The 16,772-nt window shown below is 39.0% G+C and overlaps 3 protein-coding genes across 7 annotated transcripts in view; all 3 read left to right on the forward strand.

The window, feature by feature from the left end:
- Positions 1-955: 955 nt before the first annotated feature.
- Positions 956-4,237, forward strand: LOC127353926 (troponin I, slow skeletal muscle). The gene is made up of 6 exons (XM_051383533.1): positions 956-989; positions 1,274-1,359; positions 1,482-1,613; positions 2,487-2,576; positions 2,740-2,913; positions 3,422-4,237. Exons 1-6 carry the CDS (start codon positions 956-958, stop codon positions 3,506-3,508), a joined length of 603 nt encoding a protein of 200 aa, XP_051239493.1. The 3' UTR covers positions 3,509-4,237.
- A 920-nt stretch (positions 4,238-5,157) lies between these two features.
- bpgm (2,3-bisphosphoglycerate mutase) lies at positions 5,158-8,706 on the forward strand. Of its 2 annotated transcripts, none has more exons than XM_051381884.1 (3): positions 5,158-5,437; positions 5,949-6,571; positions 7,066-8,706. In XM_051381884.1, the coding sequence occupies exons 2-3, from the start codon at positions 5,971-5,973 to the stop codon at positions 7,239-7,241; spliced, it is 777 nt and encodes a 258-aa protein (XP_051237844.1). In that variant the 5' UTR covers positions 5,158-5,437; positions 5,949-5,970; the 3' UTR covers positions 7,242-8,706. The 2 variants fall into 2 exon arrangements, with proteins under 2 accessions (XP_051237844.1, XP_051237845.1); XM_051381885.1 differs by lacking the exon at positions 5,158-5,437 and adding an exon at positions 5,460-5,849.
- An 837-nt stretch (positions 8,707-9,543) lies between these two features.
- cald1b (caldesmon 1b) overlaps positions 9,544-16,772 on the forward strand; it is a 28,030-nt gene continuing 20,801 nt past the window's right edge. For all 4 annotated transcript variants that reach the window (XM_051381648.1, XM_051381649.1, XM_051381646.1 and 1 more), the window contains exon 1: positions 9,544-9,651. The gene's annotated coding sequence lies outside the window, so the exon portion shown is untranslated. The remainder of the gene's footprint in view (positions 9,652-16,772) is intronic.

Consider the following 16,772-nt stretch of genomic DNA (forward strand, 5'->3'; position numbering starts at 1 on the left):
CAGAAAAAGACGCCTGTGAGTATTTGTCACCTATTGTATAAGGTAAGGAGCTTTATTTTGAAATACAGAACATTAAGGGATAACACCAAATGAAGGCTTTGTATTACAATACTCTTGTTAAAAGTTGAGGGAGCGGATGCTACTCCAAATTCAATAGTATTTTAAAAAAGGCATGGCTGGATTTTTAAAACAGCATTTATGTTAATGCAAGTTATAACTCTTACAACTTAATGTAACATTTTTTACTCAAATGAAAGCTGTCTCATTCAAAAATCTCCTAACATGTGAGTGAGTTTGAGATCAACTACCTTGAACAGAAGTAGAAGTTATAAATACCACCTCACAAAGAGGATTTATGTGTTCTTCTTTGCAACCTATTCCCACTGATTGTAATGTTGTAGTGTCATTTTAATGTAATGATCTGAAATTGAAGACTTTTTGTTATTAAATTAAAAGTTGTTAAAAATGTCTGTAAAAAGCAATGTGAATTCTGGCCTTTCTGGTCTTTATTGATTGTTTGTCTGGTAATTTGTAGTAACAGTAGAGGTACTTTTTGCTTTGTATTAGAGAGTATTTTTTCATACAGTAGGTTTGACCTTTAGACAATGTCATACATTGTGGATCTCCCCTGCTGTGGAACTGCAACCTATGATATGTAAGATTTTCTTAGTCAGAAGTGATGATGTTTTAGCTTAATTCAGCTTTTTCCTGTACACAGTAAATGAGCTGACGTATATATATATACACGTGTATTCTTCTGTAAAATCACAAATACATTTCATCTTACTTTCTTTTACTTTGATAGATTTGACAAGGGGAGACACACAGAACCGCAACCATGTCTGAAGCGTAAGAACACGTCTCATTTACTTTCTTCACACCATAACTCATATTTTAACATGTGAGATTCCAGAAATGTAACAAACTGCACTTTTTCTCTTTCTCTTCTTAAATTATGGACAACACCTTCCTCACTGGACAGGCCCTCGGTAAGTTGATTCTGCTGTCTAAGACAGAATGTGTGGAATTTCTACATCCATAAATATGTAAAAGTGCCCTGACTAGACATGAAATTGATTGACTTAACACTTGAATATCATCAAAAACAAAGGAAAAATAAATACAAGTTAAAATATAAAGGTATTAATCAAATTCTACTCAGGCTGTAGTCAGTACTGTTTATGTTGTCATTTTTTGTGTTTGCTGAAATAATACAGCAAAACATGCCTGTAAAGAAAATGGACACTGGGAAATTATTATTATGTGTGAAATATTTTATCAGGAATCCGACATGTATACCGTCTTCTTTTCCAGAAACCAAAGCCAAAGATCTCTGCATCTCGCAGACTGTTCTTGAAGGTATTTTATGTATAACTGTGTGTTAGTCTTGGATAGTAATGCTGTAAAAAAAACTGTTTACATTTTTAAGTGCTGTAAACCATACATTGTCTGACTGAGGTGTAATTTTATATGTGCACCAGACCAAACTACTAAAGAAGGCCATGACTATGCTGGACAATGAAAAGCAATTCAGAAAAGATGAACGAGAGAGAATCCTCGCTGAGAGAGTCCCAGCGCTCGAAACATCCGGCCTCTCTTTGCAGGATCTACAGGTACATTTATCATTGAAGCATTTTATTTCATTTCTTTTTTTTGTTCTGGCTTTAAAGAAAGTCAACATTAAATCACATAAAAACACTTCACTTTTTCCCTGTATGCTGTAGACGTTTTTCTATTGTCTCGGACTCGTTGGTATTTGCGCTCAGACTTGTCTCGGACTTGGCCGTTGGTCTCAACAAATATTCTAATTGGTCTCGTCCAAGTCCAGCAATATATGTTTGTTTTTTTCTGAAGTAACTTCCTCCTTCAAAACAAAACCATTGATGAAACATGCTTGTTCAGAAAAAGGGTATTGGTTTAGTTCAAAATCCCTCTAGAACTGGTGTTAACCATGGTTAGCAGATGGATAGTTAATGTCACTTGAAATCATTTGCCTGGCTGCCAAAACTCAACTAAGTGGCAAATTGTCTCATTTGGACTGGCAATGAAACCTCTTTGGACTCAGCCTTGACTCGGTCTCGAATAGTAGACGACAGAACTTTAATTGCAGAGGTTTTGAGGTACCACCAGACTGCTTCCACCCAAACACAATCAAGGTGAATGTAATTTAGCTTGTGGCGGTCAAAGCATTGAAAATGACATCTGAAAACCTCAACACTGATGCCTCCTGCCAAGAACGATGTCTTGAGTTAATCAGGATAATCCATAGACCTCAATGTCAACAATTTTAATAGGGATCAGTGGAGTCCTTGGATTAATCTGCCTGCTTCTCTAAACTTTGAATTTACACAATATTATGGTGCATTTTAGAAACAAATCATTGCCCATACAGATGTTGCACTGTCTCTATGTATTGTTACCTGCCATGTCATTGTTTCCATTAAGACCAGTAACGAGTCTTACACGGTAAAGGTTTCTGTCCACAGAATCTTTGTAAAGAACTGCACCAGAAGATCGATGTGGTTGATGAAGAACGGTATGACATTAACTCTAAAGTCACAAAAAATGATAAGGAGGTGAGTAATATTTGTGAATATCCGTCTGAGTACAATCTTTTTTCACATAAGATTAAGCAGCTTACAAATTTAAAGGAATGTATGTATGTAACCAATATTCATTGGTAATTGCACATTTTAAGGGCAATGTTGAGATTGGGTTTGTCATTTCTGCTGGAAAAAGATACAAGAACTGTCCCAGAAGATCTATGAGTTGAAGGGCAAGATGAAGAGACCAAACCTGAGGAGGGTGAGAGTGTCTGCTGACGCCATGCTGGGAGCTCTGCTGGGCGCTAGGGTCAAAGAGTCTGTGGACTTCAAGGCCAACCTCAAGACTGTGAAGAAAGAGGAAGAGAAGGTAAGGCTTACTTGCTTTAACTTTACTTCAAAATATGATGTGGTTTCACTTCAATTGACTGTCTTCAGTGAGGATAGTCCACTCCGTATCAGTGCTGCTTTCCTTGGAGTCCTCTGTTTGTATTTTAAATGTAGCACACAAATAATAAAACAATTAAACACCAATGCTAAAGCCAAAGATAGACATTTCTGGCATATATATGCAGAAAACAGCTAAACATGACGTCTAAAATGAAACCCTGACTGAAATCTGAACTGGTAAAATGTTTAAAAAGGAACTAGAAAGTAGACATGACATGTAAGGGGTTTTCTTTGTTACAAAAATTGTAGAGGAAGTAAGAATGCAGCTGAGGCAGTAATGTTTAGTGCAGGAATTTCATTCTTCTCTTAACAATAAAAAGCATGTATCCGCATATCCCCCGACAGTGTGCCTATTTGTATTGAAATGGCTACAAGTACTCCGGTTTAGTCAAAAGTAGCTGATTCAAAATCATCTTTTGACTCCACAGAAGGAAGAGGTGACTGACTGGCGTAAGAATGTGGACGCCATGTCTGGTATGGAGGGCAGGAAGAAGCTGTTTGATGCCGGGCAGTAGATTGTGTGGTGAATTTCTTTGTGCTGGAGTTTGCTGCTCTAAAACAGGTGGAACCAGTGAAACATGTGACTGTTATTCACCCTATAATCACAGTGAAAATGAAGACCAGAGTAACAAGTTCACACAGTTCATGTTTAAAGTGTTTGTGTAAATGGCAATAGTTAATATGTTTAACTTAAAGAGGACATATTATGCTTTTGGAGGTTAAACATGTGCTTTAGTGTGTTTTATAGTTTTTTGTGTGAAACAAAATCTGTTTCTAACAGAGGGTGAATAGAGGTGCTGCGGGAATAGCCAGTATGAGACAAATTATGTGTTTTTTAAACGCAAAAAGCATATGACCCTATTATAGTAGACCAAACAAATACAAGTATCAACCTGAAAACAAGCTTAATATGACCTCTTTAATGATAATTCATTTCATACATATAGTTTTTTACATAATGTATGGTGATTTATTATGAAAAACGTATGTATTTAATATATTAGAGCACTGTATTGCTTTTGTAGTTTTTAGCATCCATATGAATTCATTAATACAGACCACTATTGGCTGTCTCCGGACGCCTGTAATATTGTTACTAACTTGCTTTTTTTGACCTCTGCAATATACAACAATAAACAGACAACAATGAGAGAAAATATAGATTATTTGTCTACAATTACAAATCATAATTTGTCCAATTTATACATTTCCCACTGCTACAAGATAAAACATGTAGAACAACATTTTTGTGTATTCTTGTGTCTTGTGCCTGTTGGATAGATAAACAAAATGAATACACATTCCTGGGGCAGCTAGTGTTGACAGCATCCTGGAAAATGGATTCGGCATTAAACTTAGACATTATGATGAGAAGAAGCAATGTTATGATTTGTGTACCAATTAATAAAAAAGGAAATGACATTGCTCGGAGAAGAATGGTCCTCTGTGTCTTAAACTAGAACGCAGTCGCTTTCCATACAGTATTTCTATACTTATATGGATTATGTTATGTTGTCTGAGGGTATTTATCGTCAAAAAAATCCCCTATTAGATAAATGTATACATGTTTTTTCCTGAATATGTATCACTATACACACATATAAACTGTGTGTACTGTGGTGTGGTCGCCCGCCTCTATGTTATGTCAAGTTAAAATTGTTTAGCGTGACATTATGGGACATTTGGGGTAAAAAAAAAATGATAGAGACTTGAGTTAGGGTTTAATCTCATGGGAGTGAATGTAAATTAATCTTTTTTTTGTGTGTGTATGTGAAATGATGAAGCATTTTTTTAAACCCAGCTTCACATTCAGTGTTGAAACCTGGTTTAAAAAAATAAACCTGACTACAAAAAAACATTCAAAAAGTGTTGAAGCAGCTTAATGTAAGGTTATAATTACGCTAGAGTGGACAACAAGTGGCAGAATTTACCCAAACTACTATTATTTTAAACATAAGTGTAATTTAGTCATATTATGTACTTTGTCCTCACTGTTCTCCCACACACACACACACACACACACACACACACACTTAAAACACACTGTCCCTTCTCACTTCCTATGAACAAAGTTGTGTTAAACTGCTGTCCCTCTCTTACAAACACCATAAATACTCACCAAGCTGTAAACCACAAAGCCCACCAACAAAACATCAACAGTTAGCTACTAGCAGGGTGTACCTCGCCGATGTAACCCTGGTTACTCCCCCTTCGTCTCCCTCCTTCCTCCCTCCACGGCGAACGTGCCTGACCGTTACAACTCCTCCTAATATGGGCATAACGTTCGACAACGGCCCCGCCCACATGTGATATCCGCCATTCCGATTGGAGGAACGCAGTGTCAATCATCAACGTTCAGGGGGACGCTGCTGTACATGGCCTGTCAACATTTACGGCTGTAACGTTACTAGCTGCATTTAAGCCGGATTTAAAACCCACGCAGGGTAAGAGGACATTTTTCACAATATTCGGATAATTTTGGGTTGAGGTCGCCACACGCCTGCAGTTCTGTTTTTGTGTGTTTATCTTGTCTTTACCGTGGTCTGAGCGGCCATACATAACGCTGTACTGACGGTCATTTACACAGCAAAACGTCCATCCATCCTTTTTAGGCTTGCTAAGAAAGCTTTACACCATCCGCCGACATACTTGCATATAGCTTAGTAGTTAGCTAACGTCGTCTATCACTGTTTGGTGTCCAGCCTCTGAATAATAAGGGGCAGTTAATAAGGGTAACTGTGGTAGCTATCTGCCTTCAGTCTGACTTTTTAGGGCAACCTCTGACCTTTCGCTGGCACTGCCTCCGAGAGGTACCTGCTACTGAACTCAGATCAGATGACTAAGTGAGGCTACACTGTAAGCTGGATATTAGTGGTATTCTGTTTGGCTTTGTGCAGTATTTACACTTGTGTAATCACCGACTGCATAACTTTTTGTTCTGCTGAATGTGTGCAGGGTTCAGCTGCCGGTGCCTCGGATGTCCAAGTACAAACTCTTTCTGCTGAGGCATGGGGAGGGGGCCTGGAACAAAGAGAACCGTTTCTGCAGCTGGGTTGACCAGAAGCTGAGCGAGGATGGGGTGAAAGAGGCCCAGGACTGTGGTAGGCTCTTGAAGGAGCAGGGCTACAAGTTCGACTTAGTATTCACCTCCATACTCAGCCGCTCCATCCAGACAGCATGGCTGGTGCTGGAGGCTATGGGTCAGGAGTGGGTCCCCGTGGTCAAGGCTTGGAGACTGAACGAGCGCCACTATGGTTCCCTGATTGGCTTGAACCGAGCAGAGATGGCCCTTCAACACGGAGAGGAAAAGGTGAAGTTGTGGAGAAGGAGCTATGACATCACTCCACCTCCGATTGACGAATCCCACCCTTACTTCCTTGAAATCTACAATGACCGCAGGTACACCACCTGCGACGTGCCAAAAGATAGCCTGCCCCGAGCAGAGAGCCTGAAGGAGGTGTTGGACAGGCTGCTGCCATACTGGGAAAGCACTGTGGTGCCAGAGATAAGGAAAGGCAGGACTGTGCTCATTTCTGCTCATGGAAACAGCTGCAGAGCCCTGCTGAAACACCTGGAAGGTATGCCACTGACCCACAGACCCAAGCTATTATAAACAGTGCTCTCTCAGCTTTTGTGTCTGTGTGCGGGGGAATGCATTCAGATGAATTAAAACAACCAGTTTCTGGACTGGCTGCTGTTTCTAGTCATCAGAGTCATTGAATTGGGAAGGACATATCTCAGTTCCAGAAATGGAAAGTTGAACTTATGCAAAAAGGCCAGTGAGTTTATGTTACATTATGCTGCGGCTATGAAGTCCACTCTGACCTTTCATTACACTCATAAGCTTTGGAGGCTCCATGTGGCACAGGGCACTCAGTAACTTAACACATGTTGGCTGTTATATAATAGTATGAAGCACAGAGGCAGGAATTGTGTTATTTGTCATACATTTAGTGTTAAACTTTCATTACAGCATTCAAGCATATTGTACTAAAGCAAAATGAAAGGCAGCCATCAAGCCTGGTTGTGGCTAGTTTGTCTAATCTTAATATTACTGTCCCTATTTCAACAGGTATATCGGACGAGGATATTGCCAGTGTGACTTTACCTACAGGGATACCGGTGCTGCTTGAGCTGGATGAAAACCTCAAGCCTGTGAAACCTCGACAGCTCTTGGGAGACCAGGCGAAGATTCAGGCGGCAATTAAAAAGGTGGAGGATCAGGGGAAAGCCAAACCGTCAACTTGAATGCACTAAACTGCCCGTAAGACTTTTATTTCTCAAATAACTCATCATGTAACATCAGACAATAACAACAATAAATTGTTGTTAATAAGATTTAAAGGATAGGTAGGGGTAAGTCTTACAGTGAAGTTGCTGTATGTGTAATAGTGGCCTGACCTGAATGACCAGTGTGTGTGTGTGTGTGTGTGTGTGTGTGTGTGTGTGTGTGTGTGTGTGTGTGTGTGTGTGTGTGTGTGTGTGTGTGTGTCACGGGTCAAACTGGCTGACAGGGCCCGGAGAAAGTTCAGAGATGTACTGTAAATGTTTCAGCACTGTTTTGAGTTGTAATATGTGTAAGCATTGAGGAAGCGTTTGTTTTTTATGTTATTTTTAAGCTACTTGTCGCTACTCCTGCCTGTATGGTGACCCTACTGTGGTTATTTATTTATTTACACACTGACTCTACCTTAGTAGATTAATAGTAATGTGGTGAAGCTGAGAAATCTTGAAATATGTTCATTTCCAGAAAGGAGTTTTTCTGTTACATTGATAAGCTTTAGGAATATTCCCTTGCATTTAAACATGTGCCTTCAGTGTTAACATAGTGCTCAGGCTTATTTCAGGAAGAGCATCAGATCATTTCATTTTATTTAATTTAATTTAAGAATAAAAGCTTTCAGCACTCTGTTAACAAATCTTATCTCATAGAAATTGATAGCTAGAATGGGGTAATTGTGAACCACAGAAATGCTGTAAATATGCAAAACCACTGAAATCCTTTCCCACACTGATGTGTTACTCATACTTTTAAAATGGCCTACTCAGTAAGAGTAAGACAGCTGAAGTTGTTATTCTATGAGGTTTATACAGTACATTAACTCTGACACAAAAGAGGTTGACTTTAAAACACTGTGGCTAACAAACATTGCTATTTGGGTCTGATAACTTTTTATGCTTTGCACTTTTATGGGGATATTATGACGATGTTTTAAATTGATCTCCTTTTTGATTAAAAGCAACTGTGAATGATAAATGCCATTATTGTGGATGAATATGAAAATAATAATAATCCAAGCACTATTTTGGTTTCCATTTTACATTAGAAATGATCATACATATGTAATTTGATGTTGCTTATGTAATGTTAATAACATGAGTGGTTACAAGCCACTCTTGAGTCTGCACATTTTGTCTCATAGCAGCACTATCTTATTTCATCTTATGTTACTACTGTGTGTGGCACAGGCTACTTCATTGTACTGTATGTTGTATTGTGTCTCTTGTTGTGTTTGCCACTGTTGTTCTGTACACTGGTCTGTTAGGTTAACAGGGGAAAAGAGATAAGAACATGCATTTGACGATACTTGAGTAGAGAACACTGGTATATTTGTCATTTCATGTAATATGATTTCATGTCTTCCCTGGTGTTCACACCTTACCGTATAAGAGTCTGCATGATAAAATAAAAGGGATTTCAAATTTTCCTAAACGATTGTTTTTTATTTCTGCGTTTTAGGCGTCATTTTATCAGATAGTTCATCATTTCGCAACACAAAGGCGTGTCAGATGTCACACTAACACAAAGTTAGTTATAAATATTGTGATGGAGCAAATTAGAAAACAAACAACAATGCAATTTGGGAAGTGCAGACATGCCTGCAATTTGGATTCTGGTTGTCTTTAGCCCACTGGAAACAATAAACAACTGAGTCAGTTTGGCTACCACAGATGGATCCAGAGGAGTGGCTCTTCATTTCTCAACCATTTCTGTAATTTGGCCAAACCAGTAGAGCTGAGCCAGGGGGAAAACCCTCTAATTGGATGGAAACACTCTTAAATGGACATGATGATCAACATGATTATAATCCCATCTATGTGGCAGCAATGATCATGTGTATCTTGGTAGACACTATACTGCGTGGAAGTGTCTGCATGTACACATTTTGTATTGCAGAGGTCCATCTGAAGTACACCTGTCATTCAATACCAATACAACTCTGTATTCAGCAAGAGGATGAGCTTAAGAGGACTTAAGCTTGTTAATGAATTGCTTTGAAAAGGATAAAAATATATATTAAAGTATTTAATATATATTTATATATATATATATATATATATATATATATATATATATAATAAATATTGATTTAGTTAAGTAAAATCACGTAGAAAAGAAACCACCCTGACACACAAAGTTTAGTATTTTCTGAGACAGAATTTTAAAGACCGTATCTATAATATAACCTACATAATAATGAACTGTGTATAAACTAGAGCAATCAGTGCCATTACAGTTTAAATACACATCGGCTCTGTGTGATCATCACTGAGTCGCTGCTTGAGCAGGCGGGGCTGGTTGCTGTGCTTATAAACCTCTGGTTGCTCTGGCTCTGCTGACTTTCAGAGAGAACAGTGACTTTGGTCTGTCGGCCTGGTAAGTTTGATGATGACAATGTGTGATGCTATTTTATAACCAAGTTAGTGTAGCTAGAGAGGGATGCTTTTTTTTATGTATTTAAAGTGACTTATGTGGAAGAATTAGATAATTGTTGAGGAGATAATAACTGGCACTAATGGTCTCCATATATCATTTAATGTCCTGATAAGGTAGGTGTATGGCTCAATAATAAGACTTAAACATAACCAGCTGGTTTAGATTAGGAAGAGATGCTCTAAAAGACTATAACTTACTTGTTAACACAAATAATGTTATACATTATATAGATACCTCAGTCCTCTTCTCTGCCTAGGTGAAAAATGTCTGGATTCATCTGTCTCAGAGTAGACCTCTGCATTTGAAAAATTGAAGTGAAGTATTCATTTACCTCTCATGAATCTTACTTTAAGAAAATCATTAGAGAGGGTCCTGGAGGGTTTTACATCCTTAGGCAGAGCAACAGCTGGACAAGATTGCATGAAATTGTTTATTCTCTGAACAAAAGCTATCAAAGCAAACATTTATTTACTGTAGAGTTTGCATAAATGCATGTGTTCCTGAAATACTCTCCCATGAGAAACGTTTTATTGCACTTTGGATATAATGTTTTTGTCCAAACATTCTGCAATACATAAAATGTCACTGAATGAGATTCACCGCAATGAAAGTCATTAAACGACTATTCATTTCAGCGTAGGGTCATACAGTTTACTCCTCAAGGGATTCTTGTAAAGATGAAAATGTAAGTTTGTATATTTTCACCATATTTCTGTAGGGGATTGGAATTGAAAGGCATTGCCTGAAACAGTATTAGGAAGGACCTGCATTGCTCTAACAGGGGAGGACAGAGAAGTGGCAAATTCCTGATTCCCCTTGAAGTAATTGTAAGCATGTGCATTTTGTTGGTGTATGCTTCCGCAAATCGGTGGCTTAAAACTCCCCAAATTTGTCTTTTCTTAAGGGTTAGCACTTGGCATTGTCCAACACAGCAGTGAATACTATAATTTGACTTTAGTTTATGTCACTCATACATTGAGCAGACGTCTGGCTGTGGAAAAGCTGTTTGCCGTCGCTGACATGCCAAGTCAGACTCCTATTCCTTAGATGGTATTGGAGATAAAGGCTACAACCACATGAGGTTGGAGTGTGTGAGTTTATGACCACGGGACTCATCTCTTTGGAGACTGGAAATGTGTTTGGGTTTTGAGAGCATCCTCTCCCCCTCTTGATTACTGAAACCAGGATTATTGTGCGTCATGAGAGTGAAAACAGCTGCGTATGTACAGTAAAATGTTTGTGCACACATTGCACGAGGTGTAAAAGTTATTCATAAGACTTTAAGCCTCCCATAAACGAACACACAGCTTCACATCAACAATGCAAACAAGAAGAGTTCTCATATTTGTGATTAGCTCGATCTAAATACCAATGTCTGCAATGAGAAACGAACACAGGGGAGATCCAGTCGTTAATGTTTTAGTCTGAGCACAAATGAGCCTTTGTTGCTTGAAAGTGTTGTGATTTGAGAGGGAGGCTTTCTGCTCTCTAGTTGTACAGGTGGGACGCTCTAAATAGGACAGGAAATGGTTTTCCACATGAGCGAGTTAGAGGAGCCGGTAGAGGTGAGCGTTAGTAGCTCTGACATTAACAGAGTCATTCATTAGCAATCAGTCTGCCATCAAGCCGTCTAAGATGTAAGAAAAAATAACATTCCTTACATCAGTATTAGAGCGACTTAGACTCTTGATTAAATGTCCGGCCGTTCCTATTCAGCTTCTAAGAGGCATAGTCAATTTCCTTTTATTGACTTCAACGATGACTCCCAGCAGCATTATTATTCCAATCACAATGGAAATAAGTTATTCTTGGATTGCCACTTTGTATAGCAGCAGGTATTTCCTAGAATAAACCATGCTGACTGTCCATGGCCTTGCCAAGTCGGGACACTACAACTAACACTGCCTGTGTACTTCCTTAAAAGGAGGCCGAGTACACCATCTCAGCTGATGGGATGCAGAACAGGGAGTGCACATAGCTGCATCTATTTCCATTGAGTACAGTCGAGGAGGAAACTATAACTTTGAATTTGGATGACTTTAGCCCCTTGTGTCACCATGACATTTTATTCAGGTTTCAGTGATCACGACTCACGACCCGCTGAAGTTGTTGTCAATTTCCACTTTTTACCTGTCAGTTGATGACGGACTCCTTGTGTCCTGTTGCTTGTTAAAACAAAGCAGAGCTGCAGAGCACTGAGTGGAGAGCTGAGGAGTGTGAGTAAGTGTCCAGTGGAGCCTGTTAACTCTGCATAGAGATGATAAGATGCTTACAAATCTCCACTTTACCAGTCGATGGTTATCGGCCACAAAACAACACACACTCCTTTTCAACCAAACTGTGCACAAACATTTAAACGAGCAGCATAAAAGGTCACCACTACAGTATGTTGTGTCTTGTAAACTGTGTGGAATTTGTATCCTGGTCAGGGACTTTTTCATATGCGACCATGTTTGGGCATGTGCAGCTGTGGCTTCTTGATTGATTGCAAACGCCTCTCTGGCAACTGTTTATTCTATAAGCACGTCGAAGCACTTTCTTTATCTTTTAACAAGAACCTTGTATGATTTTAGGCCTTAGAGTTATCTGAGCACTATACTTTGTATATGCAGCTGATGCTGTTATACAGTGCAAATTAGCAGCAAATGGAGTTCCCATAATTCTTCAGTTATGAACCTTGCAACTAATCTGTATAATAATTTAAAAGTCAGGATGTACATTATTAGATAAAAACAAATATTCATGTTACCCTCACTATATATGTGTTGGTGCACTTTTATGTAGCTAAGAGAGCTAAACACTTCCAATAAAAACTGTTGGCCTTTGAGGTCTTTACTGGAAGCAATTGCAAGACTGTGAAAACAGTATTGGATAACAAATTTAATGATAGTGATTTCGAATCAGAAAATGGTAGTTCTACAACAATATTAAGAACAGTGTGTATGTACAGTGTATTGAATATGTGAATTAGTACCGTAACGAAGAAACTGGATATACAGAACTGTCTCAAATTAGTTATATTGTCTCTTTTTTACCAAAGTGTAAAAACGGCAATTTGTTGTTTTTACAATTTGGTCATTCAACATACGAGATAATATCCAACAAGGGTAGGCTATTTGGGGAGGAGACAAAATATGCCTGATGATATACCAGTGGATGTAAAAGCATCAGTTAAATAATTTATTTATTTATCATTTCTGGTTTCAGTTTTGTTACACTCGCAAAATGTTTCTGAATGATTATGAGAGAAAAAGACAGAGACAGAGTAAGAGAGAAAGATGTAGCCAACAGTTAGCCTACTAATATCCAGCTGCCTGCATGTCTTTCCTGAATATTTCCTGATTGAAGATGTGAGGTCTACCGTAACATGCCAAACCAAATGTAAATCATGCATTAGAAACAGTCTTTAATAGAACATAATGCTTTAGTCTGCCTCCTTTTGATGTCTGATTAATACATTGGCAAACACTTTTTAAAGACGCCATCATCAAGCCAGTAATTACAAAGTCCAGACAATATACAAACAGCACATGGTGTACACAATTCTGGGATGAATAGAGACAGAAAGAAGGACCGTGCAATTGATGCAATTATAGGGCTTTTAGTGGAAGGCTTTTAACTCTTTTAGTGCATACCAGGCACTAATGTCTTATAAGACTTACTATAACCTTCAGCGGACCACTTGAGGAATTCTCAGGCTAAATCGTAGTTGGCTTTAAAAACAAAGGACTCGAATGTGGGCTTATAGTGATTTAACTCATTTTGATGGGAAACACTGGCATTGGATACTTAAAAAAATGTTCAGAGCCTTATTCATTAATCACATTTAATAGGTCACCTAGTTAACTTCAATCAGTTTATTAGAAGTGTGATTCTCAAAATCGATGCCTCCAGTATTAGTCACTACCGAAGTATGACCTGTCTTTATTATCACTAACACGTCATATAGTATTCAGATGTTTTTCCCTAAATATGCCTGAAAGCTGCATGCTTTTAGTAAACTTCCTTAAACCTGCTCAAACTATGGGAGGCTGGGGCCAGCACTGCATTATTGCTCCTGAACATACTCCTCTGAGCTCCATGTGAAATGACTGTAGAATTAAATTAGAAGGGTTTGAAGATACAATACACACAGAGCAAGTAGATTGGTCTGTCTGGTTTTGACATGTTGTAGTTTCTACTGCAGGTATCAGATTTAATAGTTATATGTGGTATCTCGCTTCTGTGTTCATTTTAATTATTAAGCTATTAAGATTAAGCAGCATGACCTGGCAGAGGTAAGAGTGACAATCCTGTAACATAACAGTTGTTTTAATGCCAACAATTGTGTCCACTGAAGGAACAAGGAAAACAAATAGTTTTAGATATACTGGAAAGATTTTTTTATATTTAGACTGACCCAGGCTAGTTGTTACCCCTGCTTCCAGTCTTTACACTAAGCCAAACTAAGCTAAGTTAAGCTAAGGCAAGCTTATCGCCCTCATGGCTTCAGCTCCATAGTTTCACCGACTGGACAGTTTTATCCTCTAATCTGACTCTTCCCAAAGGTTAATCTATCCCTTTAAAAGTATTTTGTCACACAATGTCTTGTGTATCTGAACTTCCAGTTAAAGCTTGCTGTAGATTCCTAGCTATGAAATGCTTAAAGGTCTTCGCTGTCCATGGAGTCTGCCATGTTGAACCGTCATGTTTCTACAATAGCCCAGAAGGGACAAACAATGGCTCTAATAGACGTGTTCATGTATCTCTTGTGTTTTTTCAGCCACCATAGTTATGATCCGCAAGTACACTGCTAAATGCCACTAAATCCTACACACTAGACCTTTAAATGTAAATGTTGTACTTAGGCATTTTACAGAACAAACACATAATTTTTTTTCCGGTCTACATTTATCACGTTGGTGTCAGGCAATTAAATGTGGCCATCAGGAAGCCATTACTGTCACTGCCCTTCTGCTCTTGTGACAGTTGACCTGTTGCAAACGTCAATGAATATTCATGGGCAGCGTCTGGTAAAGCACTCGGCAAACTTTAAGCAAATGATGAATTTCCATTTGCATGAGAGGAGAGTGGCTGTGCGGAGGCAGAGAGAAAGAGGTGCCCCACCAGCTTTTGATCCTATCAGCGGGCCACAAAAGGGAGAGCTTACCCAGATGAGACAAATCAGTTACAGATGCATGAGTTCGAATTTATCTTTGGCACCCATCTTCTAGGAACTTGATTCCACCTCCTGGCAGATTATAACAGCCTATAACAAGCTGAGTTGATTACATCTTGCAGTTTAAAGGTTTGGAGCTTTAAGGGACTGTTTCAGTGTCTCGGGTAGGCACAGACACTTCTATCTGAACTAAAATGTCAGTATGATCAGTGCTTTCATCTAAGGGGGACTTAGATTTGGATTATTTCAGTGTTAGAGAGGGAATAATTCACCACCAACAGCACCCATCTAATCCATACAAATTACCTGTGTGGTGACTGATGGGGCAGCTGTTATGGGGACCAAAGTGGGGGGTAGAAAAGCATTCACCTCTAGCTGCCAGAGTGTCGAGTTTTTAAACTTTAGAAATGCAGAACTTGCCGGCCCTGCTGGACCCAGGCCAATCCAAACAGGCCTGGATCATGACTCTGACATGTCTGTGAGCTGTTAGCCTGCAGGTCAGTCTGTCTTTGCTGCTCCATAGAGGCCACAACGCTCCAGCTCCTGACTTACAAAACAGACCAGCCCTAATTGATCCCATATAAGAACAGATGTGAGAGAGTGATGGATAACAGTTTGTCTCATGTTTGAATGTGAGAGGAATTATGTTGCAATGATGTTAGGGCTTCACCCCCATAGAAAAATGCTTTTATAAGAAATGTAGGTGATGTCCACACAAATGAGGTTGTTCAAAGGTGAATGTGATGATGCCAAAGAACAAAATTAACTGTTGTGTTCATTATCATTGCATATCTTTAGGACAATAGATGCCCTTGACATGATAGTTGACTGATTTTAGTTTGGCGTTGCTGTACAGGAGACCACATAGCTAGAATACCTCCTATCATCGCTGTGAGGGACACTTGTGTAATGATGAAGGATGTTGGGAAGGAGGGGTGAGTGCTGTATTGCATCTTGAGCTTTAATGTCAGTGCACCGATGCAAACCGGTGGGTCTTACATCCCTGGTTTGCAGGTATTTGGCCATAAACCAAAGTATTGGACAAATATTGGACGAGTATTGGACAGCACGGTGGCTCAGTGGTTAACACTGTCGTCTCACAGCAAGAAGGTCCTGGAGCAGGCCCTGTGTGGTTTGCATATTCTCCCTCTGTGTTTGTGTGGTTTTCCTCCAGATGCTCCTGTTTCCCCCACCATCAAAACATAGTATTATGTTAATTCTCCAGTCAGTACCCATGACCAAGTCTCTGGCTTAGATCTGGATTTGGTCCCTGTGGCCGCACATTGCTCCTTGTATCGAGATGGGTTAAATGTAGTGGACAAATTTCACTATACATTGTACTGTGTCTGATTTTATACATTACAATAAACTTTATTCCATTCTGAATTAACATTTTGACCTGATGGCACTCGAGGAAAAGTTACACTTCATCCTAAGGGGACCAAATTTCACAGCAATCCATCCAATAACTTATGGTTGTGCTAGAGGAAAAAGTCAAAGGATCATCAAATATATTAGGATTTATTGTCTGGAACCATACACGTCTGCACAAAGGTTTGCCCCAAAAATTCACTCAGTACACTCTCTTGATCTTTGTTTTTGTGTTTTATTTCCGGACTACAGATAATTTTGTTTTATAGATTAACAGCAACCACCTCTCCAAATGTTTTATGCTAAATATGGGTTTCAGTTAATCACTTTCTTGTTTTCCAGGGAAGTGATGTGTGAAAGTGCTGGCCTTTTCCAGGAAAGCTCTCAACTGTTACTAGCCATGTAGTGGATGTTTTAAAAAAAGATCTCTTTTGACCCAGTCTTGTTTATAGGCCATTGTGACTGTATATGGTATCGCCCATTGTAAAAACTAAACTGTTATATCCATCTGCTCCATTATGACCGGCTGCTC

The sequence above is a fragment of the Dicentrarchus labrax genome, unplaced genomic scaffold (assembly GCF_905237075.1).
Source record: "Dicentrarchus labrax unplaced genomic scaffold, dlabrax2021, whole genome shotgun sequence".
Lineage (NCBI taxonomy): Eukaryota > Metazoa > Chordata > Actinopteri > Moronidae > Dicentrarchus > Dicentrarchus labrax.